The following is a 19,899-nucleotide window of genomic DNA, read 5'->3' as shown; positions in this document are numbered from 1 at the left end:
GAATATATATATATATATATATATATATATATATATATATATATATATATATATATACATATACACACACACACACACACATACTGGAGGCTCCTGGTGGGCTAGTTTGGCCCCGGGGACCCCCAGTATGCAAGGAGAATGAGTTCCCCCTCTGCAAACGCGGCAGGGGGCTGCGTTGCAGAGAGGTGTAACAAGGGGCATAGCCTCATTACACCTCTGCAATGCAGCCCCCTGGCGCATACTGGAGGTTCAAGGTGGGCTAGTTGGCCCCAGGGGCCCCCAGTATGCAGGGGGCATTAGTTCCCCCTCTTCAAACATACACGGGGGCTGCGTTGCAGAGAGGTGTAAAAAGGGGCGTGGCTTCATTACACCTCTCTGCAATGCAGTCCCCTGGCGCATACTGAAGATTCCTGGTGGGCTTTCAGGTCTTATATAGTTAGGAATTAGCATTAAAAAAAACTTTGAAATTCACTGAAAAAAACATAGGTTTCAGGCCTTATATAGTTAGGAATTAGCATTTAAAAAACCTTTAAAATTCACTGAAAAAACCATAGGTTTCAGGCCTTATATAGTTAGGAATTAGCATTTAAAAAACCTTTAAAATTCCCTCAAAAAACTATAAGTATGCGTAACCTCCAGTATGCGCCAGGGGGCTGCATTGCAGAGGTGTAATGAGGCTATGCCCCTTGTTACACCTCTCTGCAACGCAGCCCCCTGCCGCGTTTGCAGAGGGGGAACTCATTTTCCTTGCATACTGGGGGTCCCTGGGGCCAAACTAGCCCACCAGGAGCCTCCAGTATGCGCCAGGGGGCTGCATTGCAGAGAGGTGTAATGAGGCCACACCCTTTTTTACACCTCTGTGCAACGCAGCCCCCGTGCAAGTTTGAAGAGGGGGAACTAATTCCCCTTGCATATTAGGGGTCCCTGGGGGCCAACTAGCCCACCTGGAACCTCCAGTATGCGCCATGGGGCTGCATTGCACAGAGGTGTAATGAGGCTATGCCCCTTTTTACACCTCTCTGGAACGCAGGCCACTGGGGCGTTTGCAGAGGGGGGACTAATTCCCCTTGCATACTGGGGGTCCCTGGGTCATATCTGCCCAAACGCCGATATTCCGAACGATTGAAAATGATTTGGATTTGGATTATCATGTCCTATTCTTTGGAAGTTTTGAAAGACTGACTTTGAGGATGCTATAAATTACTCAAGTCTGCCCGAATTGTGTGGGTAAAATTGCTACCTAGTCACTTTGAATAAGAATGTACTTACGTCTTGTCTAACATTTGGAAGAAATATCTAGTTATATGACAACAGGATACTGACATAACTTGAAGGAAATAAGAACGCCCTGATGAAGTTCTGTTGTACAGAACGAAACGTGTCGGCTGGCTGTGGTACATAAACTTAAGGAAAATAAAAGCATTTGAATACAGACCAAGATTCAGCGCTTCAATAAGGACTCTAAGTGATATGATTTGATTGGACTTATTGTGCAAGTGGTGCTGTGCCAAACTTTGGAATATTCTCCACTAATCTCTACTACTTACTCTCTACTACTCCACTACTCTCTAATACTCACTCTCTACTACTCATTCTCTACTACTATACTACTCTCTACTACTCTCTCTCTACTACTCACTCTCTACTACTCTACTACTCTCTACTACTCACTCTCTACTACTCTCTACTCTCTACTACTCACTCTCAACTACTCTCTCTCTACTACTCAACCTTTACTACTCACTCTCTACTACTCTCTACTACTCACTCTCTACTTCTCACTCTCTACTACTCTACTACTGACTCTCTACTACTCTCTCTACTACTTTCTCTACTACTCACTCTACTACTCACTCTCTACTACTCACTACTGCTCACTCTCTACTACTCTCTACTATTCTCTCTCTCTCTGCTACTCACTCTCTACTACTCACTCTCTACTACTCTCTAATACTCACTCTTTACTACTCTCTAATACTCACTCTCTACTGCTCTCTACTACTCACTCTACTACGTACTCTCTACTACTCTACTACTCACTCTCTACTACTCTCTACTACTCACTCTACTATTCACTCTACTACTCTCTACTACTCACTCTCTGCTACTCTCTCTACTGCTCGCTAATACTCTCTACTACTCACTCTCTACTCTCTACCTCTCTCTACTTCTCTCTCTACTAGTCTCTACCTCTCTACCTCTACCTCTCTACCTCTACACCTCTACCTCCCTACCTCTCTCTACACGCACACATATACACATATATATATGCATATATATGCATATACATTTATATATATGTATGTGTATATATATATATATATATATATATATATATATATATATATATATATATATATATATATATATACTGTTGCGCTCAAAACTCTTCTCAAGTACATAGAAAGAGGCAGCACTCACAAACCAAGAGGTGTCCAGTTTTTTAATCTTCAGGGAACAGAAAAGCACAGACGCGTTCCGGCGTTAGCCTTCGTCAGTGTGTCACTCGTCAGTTACAAACATCCCTTAAAATATAGAAATCTGTAGACATTGACATAGACATAGGACTGTACCCCTTTGAGCCTCTATGGGCGCCATATTGGAAAGGTGTTCTATCCATATAGGGGTCTGTTTCAATTCATCCGTTAATACTCTCGGTGAAATAAAGCCGTGGATCGGCTAGTGTCCTATGATAGAATGTACAGTGTCTTATTTACAGGTAAACAGTGCAGAAAACAGTAAACATATAAAGAAAACGTTCAAAGATAAAGGCGCAATTGAAGGGCCAAGAAGAACCTCTAAGACTCTCGACTAAGTTGCCTAGAAAATGCACAGGTCTACCACGATTTATCCTTGGGCTGCTATAAATTCCATTGCATTTGAATTCTGCGAAGCCCACAATAAGGAACACCAATCGTAAAGCATGATTTGTTTCCAGTCGAGATTCCATATTGGCCAATTCAACTTCAGTATATACACATATTCACATATTCAATATATACATATCTACATAATTACGTCCTAGCTTTGAACTCACAGTTTAAGCAAAAGGGGTAAGGAAAAATAGTCATCAACGCAGTTACATTATACATTTCATTCCAACTTCAAGAGTCAATATTTTGGGAATCTCAGTGTTGTTAGAATACAGTATTGACACTATCCCCAAAATATACAAAATATACAGATGGTCCTTAGACTGACAGTATGCAAGCAGAGCTGCCCATAGGAGTCCCTTGTCCCTATGGTCTTATTTACCCAGGTGACATGATAGTTCCTCTCCGCTATTCATTCCTCCCGGGTGTTTGGCGGAAAGGTCTACAATATATCTTGACTCGAGTCTGCGGAGTCTCCTTAAACGGTCACCTCCTCTTACATTGGGTGGAACAATGTCCAATCCAAAGAATCGGAATTTTGTGCGGTCTTTATTGTGTTCCTCAGCAAAATGCCGGGCAACCGGGTATGAGATGTCTACTTTCTCGATTGCTCGCTGATGTTCAAGGATCCTCAGTTTGAGTTCCTTAATAGTACTGCCTATGTAGCACAGGCCGCATGGGCAGACTAAACAGTAAACTACAAACTGGGTGCTGCATGTAATAAAGTGCTTGATTTGCACTTTCTTTCCGGTGTCTGGTATATCATATGATAGTACACGTCTGCTGCCACTGCATGCCTTGCAGTGGCCGCAGGGAAAGAAACCCGCCATATGCTTTAAAGAATTGGTTTTCGGAGGTAGTTTGTCTAAATGGCTCGAAACCAACATGTCACTTAATGACCTAGCCCTACTGAACGTAATTAAAGGATGTGTGGGTAGGTCATCCTTCAATATACTGTCAGTCTTCAGTATGTGCCAGTTCTTATTAAGCATAGCTTTCAGATCTTTAGCTCCCCTGGAATACGGGGTGATTAATCTGAATTTTCCACTCTCTTTGTTGGATTTTCTGTTTCTCGTCACGGTCGGATCATCTGTCGCCAGCAAAGTAGCTCTCTGTATCTTTCTTACCTTATTCAGAGTATTTTTCAGTAAGGTGTTACCATAGCCCCTCATTGAAAATCTCACTAAGCATTCCGAGGCAGCCGCCTCGAAATCAGATTCCTTAGAGCAGTTCCTGCGGATTCTAAGTAGTTCTCCATAGGGAATGCTGTTTTTCAATTGGGTGGGATGGCTGCTGCTGGCGAAAAGTGTGGAGTTGCCAGCAGTTTCTTTTCTGTACAAGGTGGTATGCAGATGATTACCTTCAATATACACCCTCAGGTCCAGATACTCCGCTGCCACCGGACTCACCGAACCCGAAAAGTGTAAATTGAGGTCATTGGTGTTAAGAATTTTAATAAATTCTTCTGCCGTGTCCATCCCTCCATCCCAGACGATAAACAAATCGTCAATATAACGATACCAGCATTTTACCTGCCCTGTGTCTGTACCAACTGTGCAGCTCCTGGGCACCTGCTCCTCCCACCAGCCAACGAACAGGTTCGCGTAGCTGGGAGCGAAGCAGGTACCCATCGCCGTCCCTGAAGTTTGTATGTACAGCTGGTCCTCGAAGAGGAAAATGTTATTAGACAGACAGAATTCAATGAATTCTAGAATCATTTCATTGTGACGTGCATATTTCATTTGGCGTCGCTTCAGAGCATGTTCAATGGCTTCGAGACCCTGCCTGTCGTCTATACAGGTGTAAAGACTTGTAATGTCTATAACCATTAACAGGTACCCAGAATCCCATCTTAGTTCCTGGATCTTCGTCAAGAAGTCTTTGGTGTCCCTTATATACGATTTTAACTTAACCACCAAAGGAAATAAAACGTTGTCAACAAAACGGGACAAATTCTCCGTCAAGCTGCCAATAGATGATATTATTGGACGGCCAGGGGGATTTTCCATGTTCTTGTGTAACTTGGGGAGATGGTAAAAAGTAGGTAACATGGGGGTGTGGTTCCTTAGGAAAAGGTTTTCATCTTTCCCGAGCATGTTAAGAGTATACCATTTTTGTACTAGTGCATCATAGTTGGTAATACTTGTTTGATACACTGTATTCGTGCACTCCTTGTAGAAATTTTTGTCAGCAAGTTGCCTCAGTGCTTCAGTTCTATATTGGTCTCTGCTCATTAGGACCACATTGCCCCCTTTATCCGAGGGCTTAATCACCAAGAGTTTATCATTCATCAGAGTCCTTAATGCTTGGCGTTGGCATTCTGTGATGTTATTCACTGGATTTATCGGTTGCGATTTCCTATAGTTTGTCAGGTCTCTTTTCATTGCCTCTGTAAAAACAACGACTGCGTCCCATGATGCTTGTGGTACAAAAGTCGATGCAGGTTTGAACAAGCTTTCCTCTCTTTCTTGTTCTACCCCTTGTAGAACAGCTCGTTGGGCAATGGTCAGGTTTTCAAGTTCATGCTCGGACTCTTGGTCCAAGCGTAGGTCCTCGAGTGCCTCAATAGCTGGTAGATCTTTGGAGCTGAGTATGTCCATCTCATTCACTTTATATAATCTGCATATCTATATAAATACAAATATAAATGCATGCATACATATACATATATGCATACATATGCATGTTATTTACATGAAAGTTTTAAAAACACTAATAAAAGCAAAGCTAAAAAGCCACCTCATTACAAGCAGAATGGCTTTAACTTAAACGAGGGCGAGATCTATTGCATTTTCAATGCTTGTTTACTTTGGTTCCATCAAGAAGGCATTCAGATGTGTCACACATTTGCCATAAATTCTGAACGTTAGCACTCTAGTTGATCATTAGATCACTGTAGTAAAGCTACTGCTCACCAGGGAAGTCTGCTGCTGGTATTCAAAGTGCATGTTTCAGTCTGCATGTCAGACTTTTTTTAATGAAATGGAAGAGGATTTGAGAAGTCACTCAAAATGTGCCCTAATTTTCTTTTTGAAGCACTAATCATACTTTTTATGGCAAAATGAACCCCCTCATTTTGTTCCTTTTTAAATTAAATGTTTTAAGAGTTACCACTTTATTCCAATCAAGATGGCTTCAGGTGTGCCATACCTTTGTAATAAGTAGGACTGTTAGCGCTCTAGTTGTTCTTTAGAACACTCTAGGACATTCTGTCATTTGGCCATCCTTGGGCTACATCTGGGTGATATTTGGGCTACATTTGGGTTCTTTTGTCGCTGGTGGCCATCTTGGGAGACAGCATGTCAGAATTATTTAATGAAATAGAAGAGGATTTGAGAAGTCACTCAAAATGTGCCCTAAATTTTCTTTCTGAAGCACTAATCATACTTTCTATGGCAAAATGAACCCCCTCATTTTGTTCCTTTTTAAATTAAATGTTTTCAGACTTACCACTTCATTCCAATCAAGATGGCTTCTGGTGTGCCATACTTTTGTCATAAGTAAGACTGTTAGCGCTCTAGTTGTTCTTTAGAACACTCTGGGACATTCGGTCATTGGGCTATACTTGGGCTACATCTGGTGATATTTGGGCTACATTTGGGCTCTTTTGTCTCTGGTGGCCATCTTGGGAGACTGCATGTCAGAATTTTTTTAATGAAATTGAAGAGGATTTGAGAAGTCACTCAAAATGTGCCCTAATTTTTCTTTCTGCAGCACTAATCATACTTTCTATGGCAAAATATACCCCCTAATTTTGTTCCTTTTTAAATTAAATGTTTTAAGAGTTACCACTTTATTCCAATCAAGATGGCTTCAGGTGTGCCATACCTTTGTAATAAGTAGGACTGTTAGCGCTCTATTTGTTCTTTAGAACACTCTAGGAGGCTGCAGTAGAACACAAAGGAATCAACTGACAGTCCCTGTCCTTGTTGGATGTACATGTTTTACTGAGAATGTCAGACTTCATTCTCACATGACTGAGAAAGATAATGTGAAGTTACAGAAAATATGCTTTCAGTTTAGCTTATAGATCCCCTTCCAAACCACTGTGGGAAAAGCATGAGATAATAGTTTTCTTTCAAACATGATTCATGATATCCCAGCAGAAGGCTTTTTCACATGGTAAAATCACCTTAGAACACACCACAATTCCTAAAATAAGTATGGTGCCATCAACAAATGATTTATAATGTAACTAAAGTCCTAAAACCCTCTATTAACTACAATGTTTTTTAATGAGGTGCTCTCATGTATATTGGTCCTAAGATGGCTGCCAACACTTCTTGGATGAAGTGCTGACAGCCAATCAGATCTCACGATGGGATGTGTGGTTAGGCTCCGCCCAGATATATATGTGTTTTTGAAGTGAATTTTCATTAAAACCACTGGAGCAATGTTCACCAAATATAGCAAAGGCACTTCTGCGTACCAGTCCCTACAATTGTGCCAAGTTTGGTGTAATTCCGTTCAGCAGTTCGGGCTGTAGACTTGTCAGAACGTCCTATGGAAATTAACATGGGGGAAACACGTTTTGGGACCCCCCTTTTTTCTCAGCCCCCCCTTCACGAATTCCCCCGAAACTTTCAGGGAAGGAGCGCAGCGGAGCTGGCCAAAATTTTGGAAAATTACACGCAAATTCCTCAACCGGCGCCAAAGTTATTCCCAATAGAATGTTGCGGATTTCCTATGGTAGCTAGGTCCTAACTATATATACCTACTGGCTATCGCCAGTAGGTAATATATATATATATATATATATATATATATATATATATATATATATATATATATATATATATACACACACACACACACACACACACACACAAAAAAGAAGAAGAGAACTCTGGGTAGTTCCCACATTTAGGTGGAAGGCAGCTTCTGTATAGAGCACCCTCAACACCAGCAACACTCTAGATTTGCTCACCTCAAATGTCTGCTTTTCTATCCGTTTTTAAGCATAGGATTAGCACAATGCTAGGCACGCTGAGATAGAAAGGGACAAAGTATTTTGCCATTTCTACAGCAAAGTCTTTAAGCATAGGAATAGCACAGTGCTATCCATGCCGATCTGTTAAATGACAAAAGCCATTTATCACTCCAGGCACAGTGGCACAATGGCAAAAATATGTGTTTCCATTTTGTAAAGCAGGGGTGACAAGTGTCATCACTGAGGGGGGTGACAAAATGGCCTGCACCCACCTTCCTACGCCCCAGGCACAGAGGGAAGAGAGGGATGCAGGAGGCAGCATATTTATTTTATTTAACTGTTTCTAAAGAGCATGATTACCAAATATGTTGTGGCGCTGGGAATATCTACTCACATATGGAGTGAACAGCTATGTCATGAGGAGTTTCTTAAAGACAGATTGGTTTGACACCTTAAGTTTAAGGGAAGAGCATTCCAAATGCTTTCTACAAAGGATCTGCATCATTGATGAATTGTCTTTTTTGGGTGGATTTGACACAGATAAGCTGATGAAGATCAAGGGTTTCCGGTGGGATATTACTAGGAAAATATTTACTGATAAAAGTCAGGCCGAACCATGCAAAGCTTTAAAGCAGATATAAACTCTTCTAAAGACTATACATCTCCCCACCAGAAGCCAGCATATTGATCTCGGATGCCCCCAAATCTGTGTGTGACTCAATAATCCAGTGAGCATAGGAGCTATACACAATTCTGTAAGAACTGAAGGTAATGGACAATAGAAATTGCTTGTAGGATAAAGCGGATGCTTAATATGTCACTCAGAAATGGGCCCTAAACCCAGCAAAAAACTCAATAGGGACAGGGCCTGACAGCACTGCTGTGAGCCCATAAGAGCTATGTCTTGATTTTGGAAGCTGTGTGGGCATTTTGAGGGTTGGCGGGGGCACATGAATGCCCAAGTGCTCGCTCATTTCCATGCATAGACAAAGACATAGACGATCACAAAAAAAGGTATTGAGGGTTCTTTCTACGTTAGGCCATTGTCTGGGTGAGAAGGCAGCATAAGCTTTATAAACATAATGGCTTGCATTTTTGTATTATTGAAGTTACTCTGTCACATTGCCAGGCAAAATATCTGTATGTGAAAATTTGCTATGAGAATAGTAAATAAAATGATATGTCTGAGAAAGTGCCGCTCCTCCCCCTAGAGAAAAGTTATTTGGGAATGAGACTTCGAGGTGAATAGCTTGAAGGAATATTTTTTTATGAAAAAAACCTAGAATTATTTTATAAAATTGAGAAACTGAGGCTAATAATTTGGACAGCTGCTAAATGTTCGTGGGATGGAGGCACAATGAGAAATGAATGTCCTGGAACATGAAAACTGGTTGCGGGTGAAGTGTCTACTTTTGTAGTGTAGAAAAATATAGCTAAGGGTGAATTTCTCTACTCTGAAACCACAAAATTGAATCTATTAGAGATACCTGAATTTATCTTCAGGGATTTGGCTCACTGAATAAGGTGTCAAACTGACCTCACTTAAGATTAGAATTCCAGGTTTTCCAATTCACAAAAGCTTCCAAGGGCACAACTAGAAACTTGAAGCAATCACATCATAGGAAGTAGATTTAATCACCTGACAATATTTATATAGGTCCTTTCACAAACGAAAAACAACTTTTATTAATTGAAAACGTTGTTTATACTAGTAAAAAGGATGCTGACTCTAAGCTAAACCTGCACATACAAGTATCTGTGAATCACAGATCACAAATTAAATTAAATATAACTACAGCATACCCCATATCACATATATTATCCCAGAGTTTAATCCACTTAACTTCAGGCTACCAACCTGCAAACATGATTGCAAGATGATCATCCCGATTTACAGAACATTAGTGACCCAACTCCCTGATTGTTTTGGGTCAGCTGTGGGAGGCACGGCTGGTGGATGTGGGCACACTGTCGGATGAGAACTGGAGAGACGCCCCATATACACTGAAGAAAGAGCTGATTTCTGCTGATTTACCATCTGACATGGTTCAATTATCTATGCGGATGTATTACACAAGGATGCAACTGTGTCAATCTGGAAAATGCAGTTGAGACAGCATGCCTCTGTGACAGTGCTATCTGACTTAGCAAAAAGACTAAATGCATACTGTACTATGGTAGAAAGGTTCTGGGACAAGGTATTCAGGGTCATCTCCGAAATGAATTGATTGCAGCTTCCTCTCACCCTGAAAACTGCATTTCTGGGTTTGCTGGAGGTTCTTGTACACTTGGGATTCAGCAGGCTGTTTAAAACATGTGGCTGCCACTTTCTACAAAAGTAGTTGTGAGCACAGGGAGCACCTGAGATTGGAGCATGATGATGGAGGCCACGATTTACACAACAACATAGTGTCCCAGTATATACGAGAACATTTTAGGTTCATGGATGATCCTTTTTATTAGATCTTCATCGACTTATTCTGTGTCTGCGATTGCTCATAATGTCACAATAACTTTGCCTTATTATGTGGTTTTCGGTGGATATTTGTATTTACTAGAGACATGTATTATCCTTTTCAATGTGTTTTATGGCACCCAAGTTATAAAGGCTTCACTAATTCGCATTACACTTTTTTTCTTTATGATGAATATAAAAGTAAATATGATGGTCTATAATAAAATACAATTTATATTGCATATTTAGTATAACAAATAACTATTATTCTTACTTACCAGCTGTACATAGTTGAGTTCTTTATTTTTTAATTTTTCCAAAGCCTGCAAGGCTTGTTTGGTAACCGGGAAGGCTATTCCTTGTAGAGTCTGATGTTTGGAGTCTACGCCATCCGTTTGTGTCTAAAACAGTTAAATTAACATATTAATATTCCAAAATGAATTCCTTATGTATTTCATGCTGCTATGTAGGCGTTTAGATTACATGTACACAACTGTATAGCGGCAATCTAGTGAAATCCAGTTCCAATATAAAGTGCCTATGTGTATAGCATGAAATAAATACTGCAGCACCTATATGGACAACTGGACATCTAAGAGTGGGAGTACATTAAAGAAAAACCTGAGAGTGGTGGTGTGTTTGAGTGTACTATGCTAGGAAATTATAACAATATATATATATATTTTTTAAACACAGCGACGGTCTTTTTGTCTTATTTGTTCAGGTGGTAATTACCAACCCCAGGACATGCTCACGGTAGAGTAGAGTTAGGATAATACCACTGTTGCGCTGTAGTCACAGTATCTTCAATGCCGTTAGACCATAACTTCCTTTGCCTTTCCCCTGAAATACTGTATTACGTTAAATAACACTCATGCAAATACTGTTGAATAACAACCCTTTCACTTGACATAAGAACAGGAACCCAGAATTTAGTAGAGGGGGGTGGCGGGACTTGAAGGAAGGGGTTCCATGCAAACCCTCCACACACTCTTTATCATGTACCTTCAAGTATGAAAAAGCATGCTTCTTTTGAAACCAGAACTGCATGCATTACTGTATTTCTTGTATCACAAAGGACAAGCAGAACCTTATCATATGAGGAGGTGAAATCTAGGTACCTCTGTGTGCTATGGTATCACTCCGCCTACGACGTCACCCCATGTACTGCAATGGAACTCCTCAGTACCATGATGCCACCTTATATCATGGAGATAAGGTTTGCTAATCCTACATTTCATGCACCAACCTCTTACCCAACCATTTATACAGCCACAAAAATAAACAAGTGCATAAATAAAAAACAACAGAGAGTCTTTTCAAAGTTCATATACTTTGAGAATGTTATTATTATTCTTTACAGGTTCCTCCAAATTGGATGCCACAGTTCCAATCTTGGACACTGCAATAGTGTATTAATGCAGCAGAGTAATTAATTTCAGTATAAGACACATAAGTGCAGCAAGTATTAAGTTATTAACAAAACAGTAATTCCGGAGTTCGATTGTATTTTCATTTGTAATGAAATACACATAATTCAATTCAATAAGAAAAATGTAGGTTAAGGCCAAACATCGAGATTGAAAGCAAGCAATTTTCAGCAAACATTGATAATTTATTAAAACGGTGTGGGAAGAATGTTCTTAGGGCTGATACTTACTGCACATACGTTTCATGCTGAAATACATATAATAAAACACATAACGGTAACAACACAAACAGTCGCCAAATACTGAGTCAAATAAATTATGTTTGCCTGTCGCATACCATACGTTTCTTCTCTGGAGCCTGTTCGAAAAGAATAAAACAGACTAACTACTGAGTTCATGAAATAATTCAAAGTTCGCATTGCAAAACAGCAAAATCAGAAATATTAGAACCAGAAAAGTACAACAGTGTAACAAATGTATTAATTCAGGCAGTGGTTTTCAAACTTCAACTTGGCCTGTGTAAGAAAGTGTATTATTATTTGGGGTGCGCAGTTGCCCACTGCAAGGAATAATGACACTATCCTGTCAGGGTGAATCCCAAAATTACTGAACGAACTTGAGTTCAACCCCCTGGCAGCAACGGCAGACAGGCTTAATTTAGAGCACTGTGAAAATGATTTACACAGTACCAAAACAGTAACAAAGTCTAACCACCAAACAACCCACATCCCAAATTAGAAAAAAATAGTACTTTGTAATTAACAAAATGACACTAAAACCACAAAAAAACAATAAAGGAAATAGTAAATAAGCATTTTAATGTTTCAATTAAAAATAGCTCAAAAAAGAACTAAGCACCAACGGTAGTCTATGGAAGCGGTTGACCGGGACCTGGGTGAAATTTCAGGCCAAATGCGATGGAGCATGTGTCGATTACACCAAGTGAAGTTGCCCAGGTCAAAGATTTTACCTTCTGACAGTCTTTTTTATGGCGCTCTAAATCCTACAGAGGGGCAAGCATTAAGCTGTACATAAGGAAGGTGCACTTTTGCCCTGAGGTCCCCCTGACAGCTCCTGCGGTCTTGTGAAGTGCAACAATGTTTTTAAATTCCCACTTTCGGAAGCAGCTGTGTCACTTTCAATGCTGCCAAGACCTGAGACAATACTTATGGACCAAGACTCATTCCAGGAAAGGCAACTAGCAAGGTGAAGTCCAGGTCTTGTTGACACCGATCCACTGATCACTTTAGGAAAAAGGCCTCTTGCAGTTTGTTGTGTCCCTGTAGCCAGATAGGAGGTCAACCAACTGTCCACTTCTTTGTCCTGGGTAGACCAGGATAGTCAGCAGCAGGGCTGGCTCCAGGGCGGTGCGATCGGTGCCAGAGCACCGGGCGCTGACTTGGGGTGGGGGTGTCACTTTTTGCGAGTATATTATTTTTATAAAAGCTGCTGCTGCATTCCTGGCATCAATTAAAATGTCAAGATAACTCAGCTGATTAATCATCTTTCTTGAAAGAGACCGGAGTTTTGTCTAGTGGAAGTTTTGAAAAAGCGCGTTATTATTTGTTATATTTTTTACTCTATTGTCGCGGATGTGCACATTCTTCACGAGAAAGAATCAAGAAGACGGCCATTTCTCCACAGTAAGAATTTATGTTTAGGCAGGCTTAAGTGCTATACATTGGATAATAATAACAGATTTTACAGCGCTTAGAAACGGCACGTGTGCGGTATGGAGCGCTATGTTGAAACACGTTGTTGTTTATTATTATGAATCCGAAACCGGTCCCAGGATGCTGGTTTCCGGTCCAGGGAAGACATGGCTTGGCAGTTCGGGCTGGACTGTTCCCATGAGGCACATGGTCAGACTGATTTGCATATGGCCATGTCTGAACTGGGGTGGCTGAGTGAGCTAAAGAATGGTGATGGATTAAACCCAGATCAGTTGACTGGGGGTGAGTGTTTGATTTTCTCAAACGCTCCGTCCATCATCCCCTTTTGTATCGTTTATTATTATTGGGAATGTGTTTGTTTGCTTTAGTCTTTTAAGTGCAATCGATAATTTACTGTTTTGGTTTTGCTTCAGCCCTGCGCATCTTGGTTTACCGCAAGTGGGATGAAAAAGGTAGATTGTCTCCAACGGGGGTGTGGCTGATAGGAGTAAGTAAGAAGTCTTGACAAGCAAATTGACGTGTAATGAAGTGTGTGGCTTAAAACATATTAGCAGAATACTGAGCTAGGCACGGCATGGTGCATAACAAGCATTTAGATGCTTTTATATGTGTTTTCATCCACCCATATTACACAGTGAGCCCATGCACTTAATGCTGACCAATTAGCTTTGAAAGTGCATTGTTTTTGTTCGACATCAGATTAATGGATATCTAGTGATATTGGGACTAATCAGAATTGCAAATGCTTCGTTCTAAAAAGAGGAGATTCTGAAAAAGTCTTTAAATACGTGATTGTGAATGGGAAGGCTCGCTCCTCACATTGGAAACATCACACAGTAGGTGGCATAGTGGGGTGGATGGAATGGTCCCTCATCTGTATTTGCCTGATCTGTGTTGCATGGAAGGTTGATTAGTTCGAGGTGGGCTGGTGACATCACTTCCAGGGCGCTAAGGGACACCAGCCTTGGTATCGCGGCGGTCACTTGTTTACAGGGGTGGCAATAGGGGTTGTAAGTGCCCCACACAGCTAGGGGAGGCTTTCTTTGAACTAGCACCACTTCCACAACCCCGATTTCTATGAAGCATTGTGTGATTGAACCAGTCCCTCTTTCTACATCTGGCTTGCCAGAGCAGCTGTTGACTGGCCTAAAGTGATCAACAACAAAAAACATTGACTCATTTTAAGGTAGCACACAGGGTTAAAATCCCTGCTGCCAGGAACGTGTACCATGCAGATCACAAAGGGCACATAATGTAAATAGGTCAGTGAGTTGCTGCTTTTGCAACAGAGCCTTTTGTTACTACAGTTTATAAGTCCAAATCCTTATATAGAACATTGAGCTATTTATTAACCGTCATCAAAGAGCTGCATGCACACTGCATCTGTTAGAGCTACATGTTTTTTTCACAGTCTTTCGCTAGTCTAATCTCGCCAAAGGGGTTAATTAGGGTAGAAAATAATTATTATTATTATTGAAGAAAGAACCTCTGACAATAGTGTTCTGTTTTACATCCTAAATTGGGATTTTCCAGTATAAGGACTCTAACTATAGTGCCTACCAGTATTGTGGACATATCACTCCTACACTACACCTTGTAGTCCTGTCTGATGTAACATTTCCTATACACTGATTTACACACATATGGTTGTCTCTGTGCAATGTGTGTATGATGTATAGTGCTCCGACACATTACACTGGTATGAGTGGTGCTATAGAGCTAAATTAATCTGATAGACGGTGGTTATGGAAACTTGAGGGGCACTGTTAAAGGGTGCAAGTGAGGGAATCCGTGGCAGAGGTGGTCGTTGGGGGGGGGGGGTGGGGCCGCCAACAAATATTGTCGCACAGGACGGACCTGGTCAGCAGGCCTGATCTTCTGCAGGTCCAGAAAATTTTCTGAAGAGGGTTCCATTGAGTGCACATTTATGGTGGCATTAGTCAATGGGTGGGGAGACTCCTGAACACTTCCTGAGCAATTGGAACAAAGTTCCCAGGGACAACCATACACACGTTTTCAGCAATTCCTGTTTGCCCTAAAGCAAACAAAGCCACAGTGACCCTCACCCTAAAGTCCAAGATTCCGGAAGCCTTCCTCCATTGTGCAGAGCACTTGTGTCCACCCAAATGCATGGCCACGGAAATGAGCAGTCCCTGCCACTGTGTCCACTACAAACCAGTTCTGGGGTAGCTTCCCTCCCACTGGGTTTGTACAGCCTGCTTGTTGGGAGACAGCGCATGCATTCAGCGGGAAGAAAGCCGCTTTTGCAGAAAAATACTGGGCGCCCCAATCTCATCTTCTGTTTTTGTTTGTCATAATGAACTAAACCTCCCCTATGTATGTGATTTTATTAGAGCTAGACCAGCATTATTTTGGGTTAAGGTCTGGAGGAATAATTCAGAGGTTAAACATGCACTGTATGCACTTTTTGAATCTGAAAGGATGGGAAGAGAATCAATAAAATCAACTGTTGCAAAATATATGGGAAATGAATTGTGCAGATATCCACTCCCGCCCTATCTCACTCTACCCATGAACAACTGGGAGAGATCACTTTTGTTTCGTTTAAGAGCGGGTTCAGTGAGATCTTTGTTGTCTTTCCCTCTGGGCTATCGACATAGCACTGACTTCAACCCATGCCTGTGTGATGGTGTCAGCACACAGAATGATTTGCACTTCCTATTCTTCTGTAAATTTTATTTAAGATATATTAAATGTTTTTTAACTCCATATTTTAGGAAACATCGACCCCTCTCGCTGGAAAAGTCTTATTTGATGTTGGTTTCCCTGGACTCAGATGAATTAATTTTTCGCACTAGCACTTTACTGAGACTGATAACGCGAGTGCGTAAAATTATGGAAAATCCTTGAAATTAGCCTCACTAGAATGGTATCGTACTGTATTATATATATTTTTTAAACTTGATAATCTTTTAATAATGTGTTATGCAAATGAATTGTTTTTATGTGGTACTTTTATGAATTTTATGAAATTCGAATAAAGGTCTTTTGAACTTGAACTTGAACTTTGAGCCTGCTTGTATTGGCCTTATGGGGAAAGGTGTTTCCTTCTTCACACTAAACTATGGATGGCACAATATGTGCTACAGTACAAAGGCGGCAATTAACTTCCAGGCCTGGGGTACATTTTCTATTCCATATACTAGGTACTTATAGGCAAGTTAAATAAGTCAATTAGGAGTAGGCCAATTTAACCATGTTTAAAGACGCAACGCAGGCACTTTACTACTGTATAGCAGGAGTAAAATGCAGAGAGTTCTAAATAAAGGGCCCAGAAAAAGGGGAATGACTATGACCCAGAAGCAAATATCAAGCTATGGGAGACCACAGTAACAGCACTATATAACAGTAAGTAGGTCAAAGTCCATGACATGGATTATAGATTTGCAGTGATGTGTTTAATCAACTTGGCATCAACAAGCGGCTTGGACACATAATAACTTCAGAAACAGCCAACATGTGTTTTGTACAGAGAACTTTGTAAAGGCTGAAATGTAACAATGATATTAAACAAGGTAGACAGATCCCGAATTCTATAGTGAAAGAGGAATATCACTTATCGGTGCCCGAGAAAAATGAACACTCACAACTGAAAAAAGAGATATCGATCCAGCCATCTGCAAGAAAAGAATGTACTGCTGTAAGACTGGTGAGGTCGTTCAAATCTGTTTAGGGAAAAGTGCACAAGTTGTCATTACCATAAAAAGGTGAGAAGAAGTCCAGCCTTGAAAGGGGCAGAAGTATAGCTAAGGGGGTTGTGACCATGCAGAATTCAAGGTAAACAGTGACACAAAAGTGGCAGAAGAATGAATGAGTACCTAATTATGACAATAAGATGGCCAGCAAAAGTGTAGCAAAACCTGTAAGGGTATAACATGGTAATCAATCAATCATGCGGTTCTTGTATGGTGCGGCTTATCACCAGTGAGTGTATCCAGGCACTGTGCTGCGGATTCAGTTGAAGAGCCAGGTCTTGAATCCCTTGCTGAAGTCCGTCAACATGGGTGAAGTTTGTAGGTAGGGGGTGGGAGAGCATTCCAGGTCTTGGCGGTGAGGTGGGAGAAGGAGCGTCCTCCGGTGAGGCAGCAGCGGATGTGTGGTGTCTGTGCGAGGGTGAGGTGAGCAGAGGTTTCTGGGTGGTTGGTGGAAGTTCAGGTGGTGGTTCAAATATGTTTGTTATTGGTGATGGAGGGTTTTGTAGGTGTGGGACAGAACTTGAATTGGCATCTTTTCTGGATGGGGAGCCATTGGAGGTTTATCAGGTGCTGAGTCCTTTTGGGCAGGTTGAGAATCAGTCTGGCTGCTGCGTTCTGGATCGTCTGGTGTCTTCTCATGAGTTCGCTGGTGGTGCCTGTTTAGAGTGTGCTGATGTAGTCCAGGCCGCTTGTGATGAGGGCCTGCGTCACAGCAATCCTGTTGCTGATGTGGAGACATTTCGAAAATTCTGCAGAGCACGCAGAGTGTGTGGAAGCAGGATATGGAGACAGCACTGACCTGTCATTTCATGGAAAGTTCGCTGTCCAGGATGGTGCAGTAGTTGCAGGCGCAGTCTTTCGGGGGTGGGTCCGAGTTCCATTGGCCACCAGGAGTCGTTCCAGAGGGAGGTGTGTCTACCGAAAATCAGTACTTCGGTTTTGTCCATGTTAAGCCTCAGGCAGTTGTCCTTCATCCAGGCTGAGACGCTCTTCATACAGTTGCGGAAAATAGTCTTTGTTGTGTTTGGGTCCGCTGAGATCAAGAGGGCGAGCTGGGTGTCGTCCGCGTAGGCAATGATGTTGATGTAGTGGGCTCTGACGATGTCTGCTAGCAGAATCATGTAGTTGTTGAAGAGGGTTTGACTGAGTGGTTAATCTTGAGGGACGCCACAGATGGTGCGCTTGCTGTGAGGTGAAGGGAGAGAGTAGGATTCTTTGGGTGTGCCCTGTGAGGAAAGATGACAAAAACAAGGGAGTTACCCCAAAGCTAGGCAGAGGGACGGGGTATACATAAACAGACAAAAGAAACAAAGTCCTTATGGTCTAAATTGATGTTAGACCATAGGGACTTTGTTTATTTTGTCTGTGAGGAAAGATGCCATCCATCTAAGAGTGTTGTCTTTAATATGATAAAAAAGGTTTCCTCTGTGGAGTTCAAATTCACTCCATTTTGCATGGAAACAATAAGGGCTAGTAGTAACCTTCCAAGAAAGCGGAACAGTATTTTAGTGTTGTTGTCCTTCAACTGCCTGTGACAGGGACAGCTCTATCAAAAGGTGATACGTTTTTTATAGTTTTCATACAAACTTTGGCCAGAGATTGGGTTTTCTAGACCCTCTGATGAAAGTGCAGGTTCGATGGCAACTAACCAACTACAGAGACAAATCATGATGGAGTGTACTCCAAGAACCACGTAAACATCACATGAGGATGGTGTGTTCCAGGCAATGATGAGTCCTGTGAGACTCACAGGATTATTTGTTGTTCGTGTGTTTCAAACCTTTATCACCATAAATACATATACTCAAGATTCTACACCAGGAATATGTGAATACACACACTCAAGAATCTACACCAGGAATATGTTTTATGATTTTATGAAAATCAAAGTCTTATCGGAATGCATATAATGTGAATAGTTGTAACAATAAAAATGAAGAAAACAGTGGCAATAAAAATGGTTAATAAACAAAATATTAAAAAGGATTGCCACATTGTAATAGTGTTTAGGAATTTCAACGCATGGAAACCATGGAACCAATTCCTGTTCTTTAAACGCTCTCTTCTTGCCTCGAAGTAAGTAAGATGTCTTAGTACCAATAGTCCCACTACGAGTTTCTAATGTGTCCTCTCACCCGCATAACTTAGTGGAACAACATAAGTAAGAAGAAGGTCATTGTTCATCTCTGTGCACAATAGCTATGGAGTCTTCAGCAAGTGGAAAGTCCAGGCTGGACCCAAAGGGCTGCTTATGTCCTTCACAAAGGATGTTTACAGCTTGTTTGATATCAGTCTCACAAGAAGTCAAAGATTCCTCTTTACCTTGTACTTGTCTGTACACAATATAAATACACTCTTCTAATTATTTTGCAAAGGGCAGCCATCACATTGAATGATGTCAAATACAAAACGTTACCTATTAATGTGCAATTTCTGTGTTTTTAAATACAGGTTTTATTTCTTTGAGTGTAATTTGTGATTGACTACAAACCTACCTCTCTCCCCCTGGGCTCTCCCGCGCAGCTGCAGGAACGCTGCTGCGGGACACTTCCTGGTGTCGACGCCCCCCCCGGGACATGCAGGCCACGCCCACCACCTGTCAGGCCACGCCCCTTCCTCCGCCTCTTATTTAGTATGTGCTTCGACCGGAAGCACATACTAAATAACCCTTAGCCCCTCAGACCTTCGCCCCCCCCGTATCTGTGGGGCCTGTGGGGTATCTCTTGGTCCTAGCGACACTGTGAGGCTCCCCAAACCCAAACCTGTAGTTCACAAAGGCCTCAGAGCAGGCCTATTGAACTGCAGATCCCTAGTTAAACACA

At 41.5% G+C, this 19,899-nt stretch overlaps 1 protein-coding gene across 4 annotated transcripts in view; it reads right to left on the bottom strand.

The window, feature by feature from the left end:
* TWF1 (twinfilin actin binding protein 1) overlaps nucleotides 1-19,899 on the bottom strand; it is a 251,500-nt gene that overhangs the window by 82,893 nt on the left and 148,708 nt on the right. For 2 of the 4 annotated variants that reach the window (XM_078674278.1, XM_078674279.1), the window contains exons 6-7: nucleotides 12,026-12,046; nucleotides 10,537-10,659 (exon numbers count right to left, since the gene is read on the bottom strand). In XM_078674278.1, the coding sequence (XP_078530404.1) occupies nucleotides 10,537-10,659; nucleotides 12,026-12,046 (144 nt within the window). The remainder of the gene's footprint in view (nucleotides 1-10,536; nucleotides 10,660-12,025; nucleotides 12,047-19,899) is intronic. The other 2 variants (XM_078674280.1, XM_078674281.1) reach the window with 1 other exon arrangement.

The sequence above is a fragment of the Lissotriton helveticus genome, chromosome 1_1 (genome assembly GCF_964261635.1).
Source record: "Lissotriton helveticus chromosome 1_1, aLisHel1.1, whole genome shotgun sequence".
NCBI classification, from domain to species: domain Eukaryota; kingdom Metazoa; phylum Chordata; class Amphibia; order Caudata; family Salamandridae; genus Lissotriton; species Lissotriton helveticus.
The sequence above is the reverse complement of the archived record's forward strand: the minus strand, read 5'-3'. Positions and strand labels throughout refer to the sequence as shown.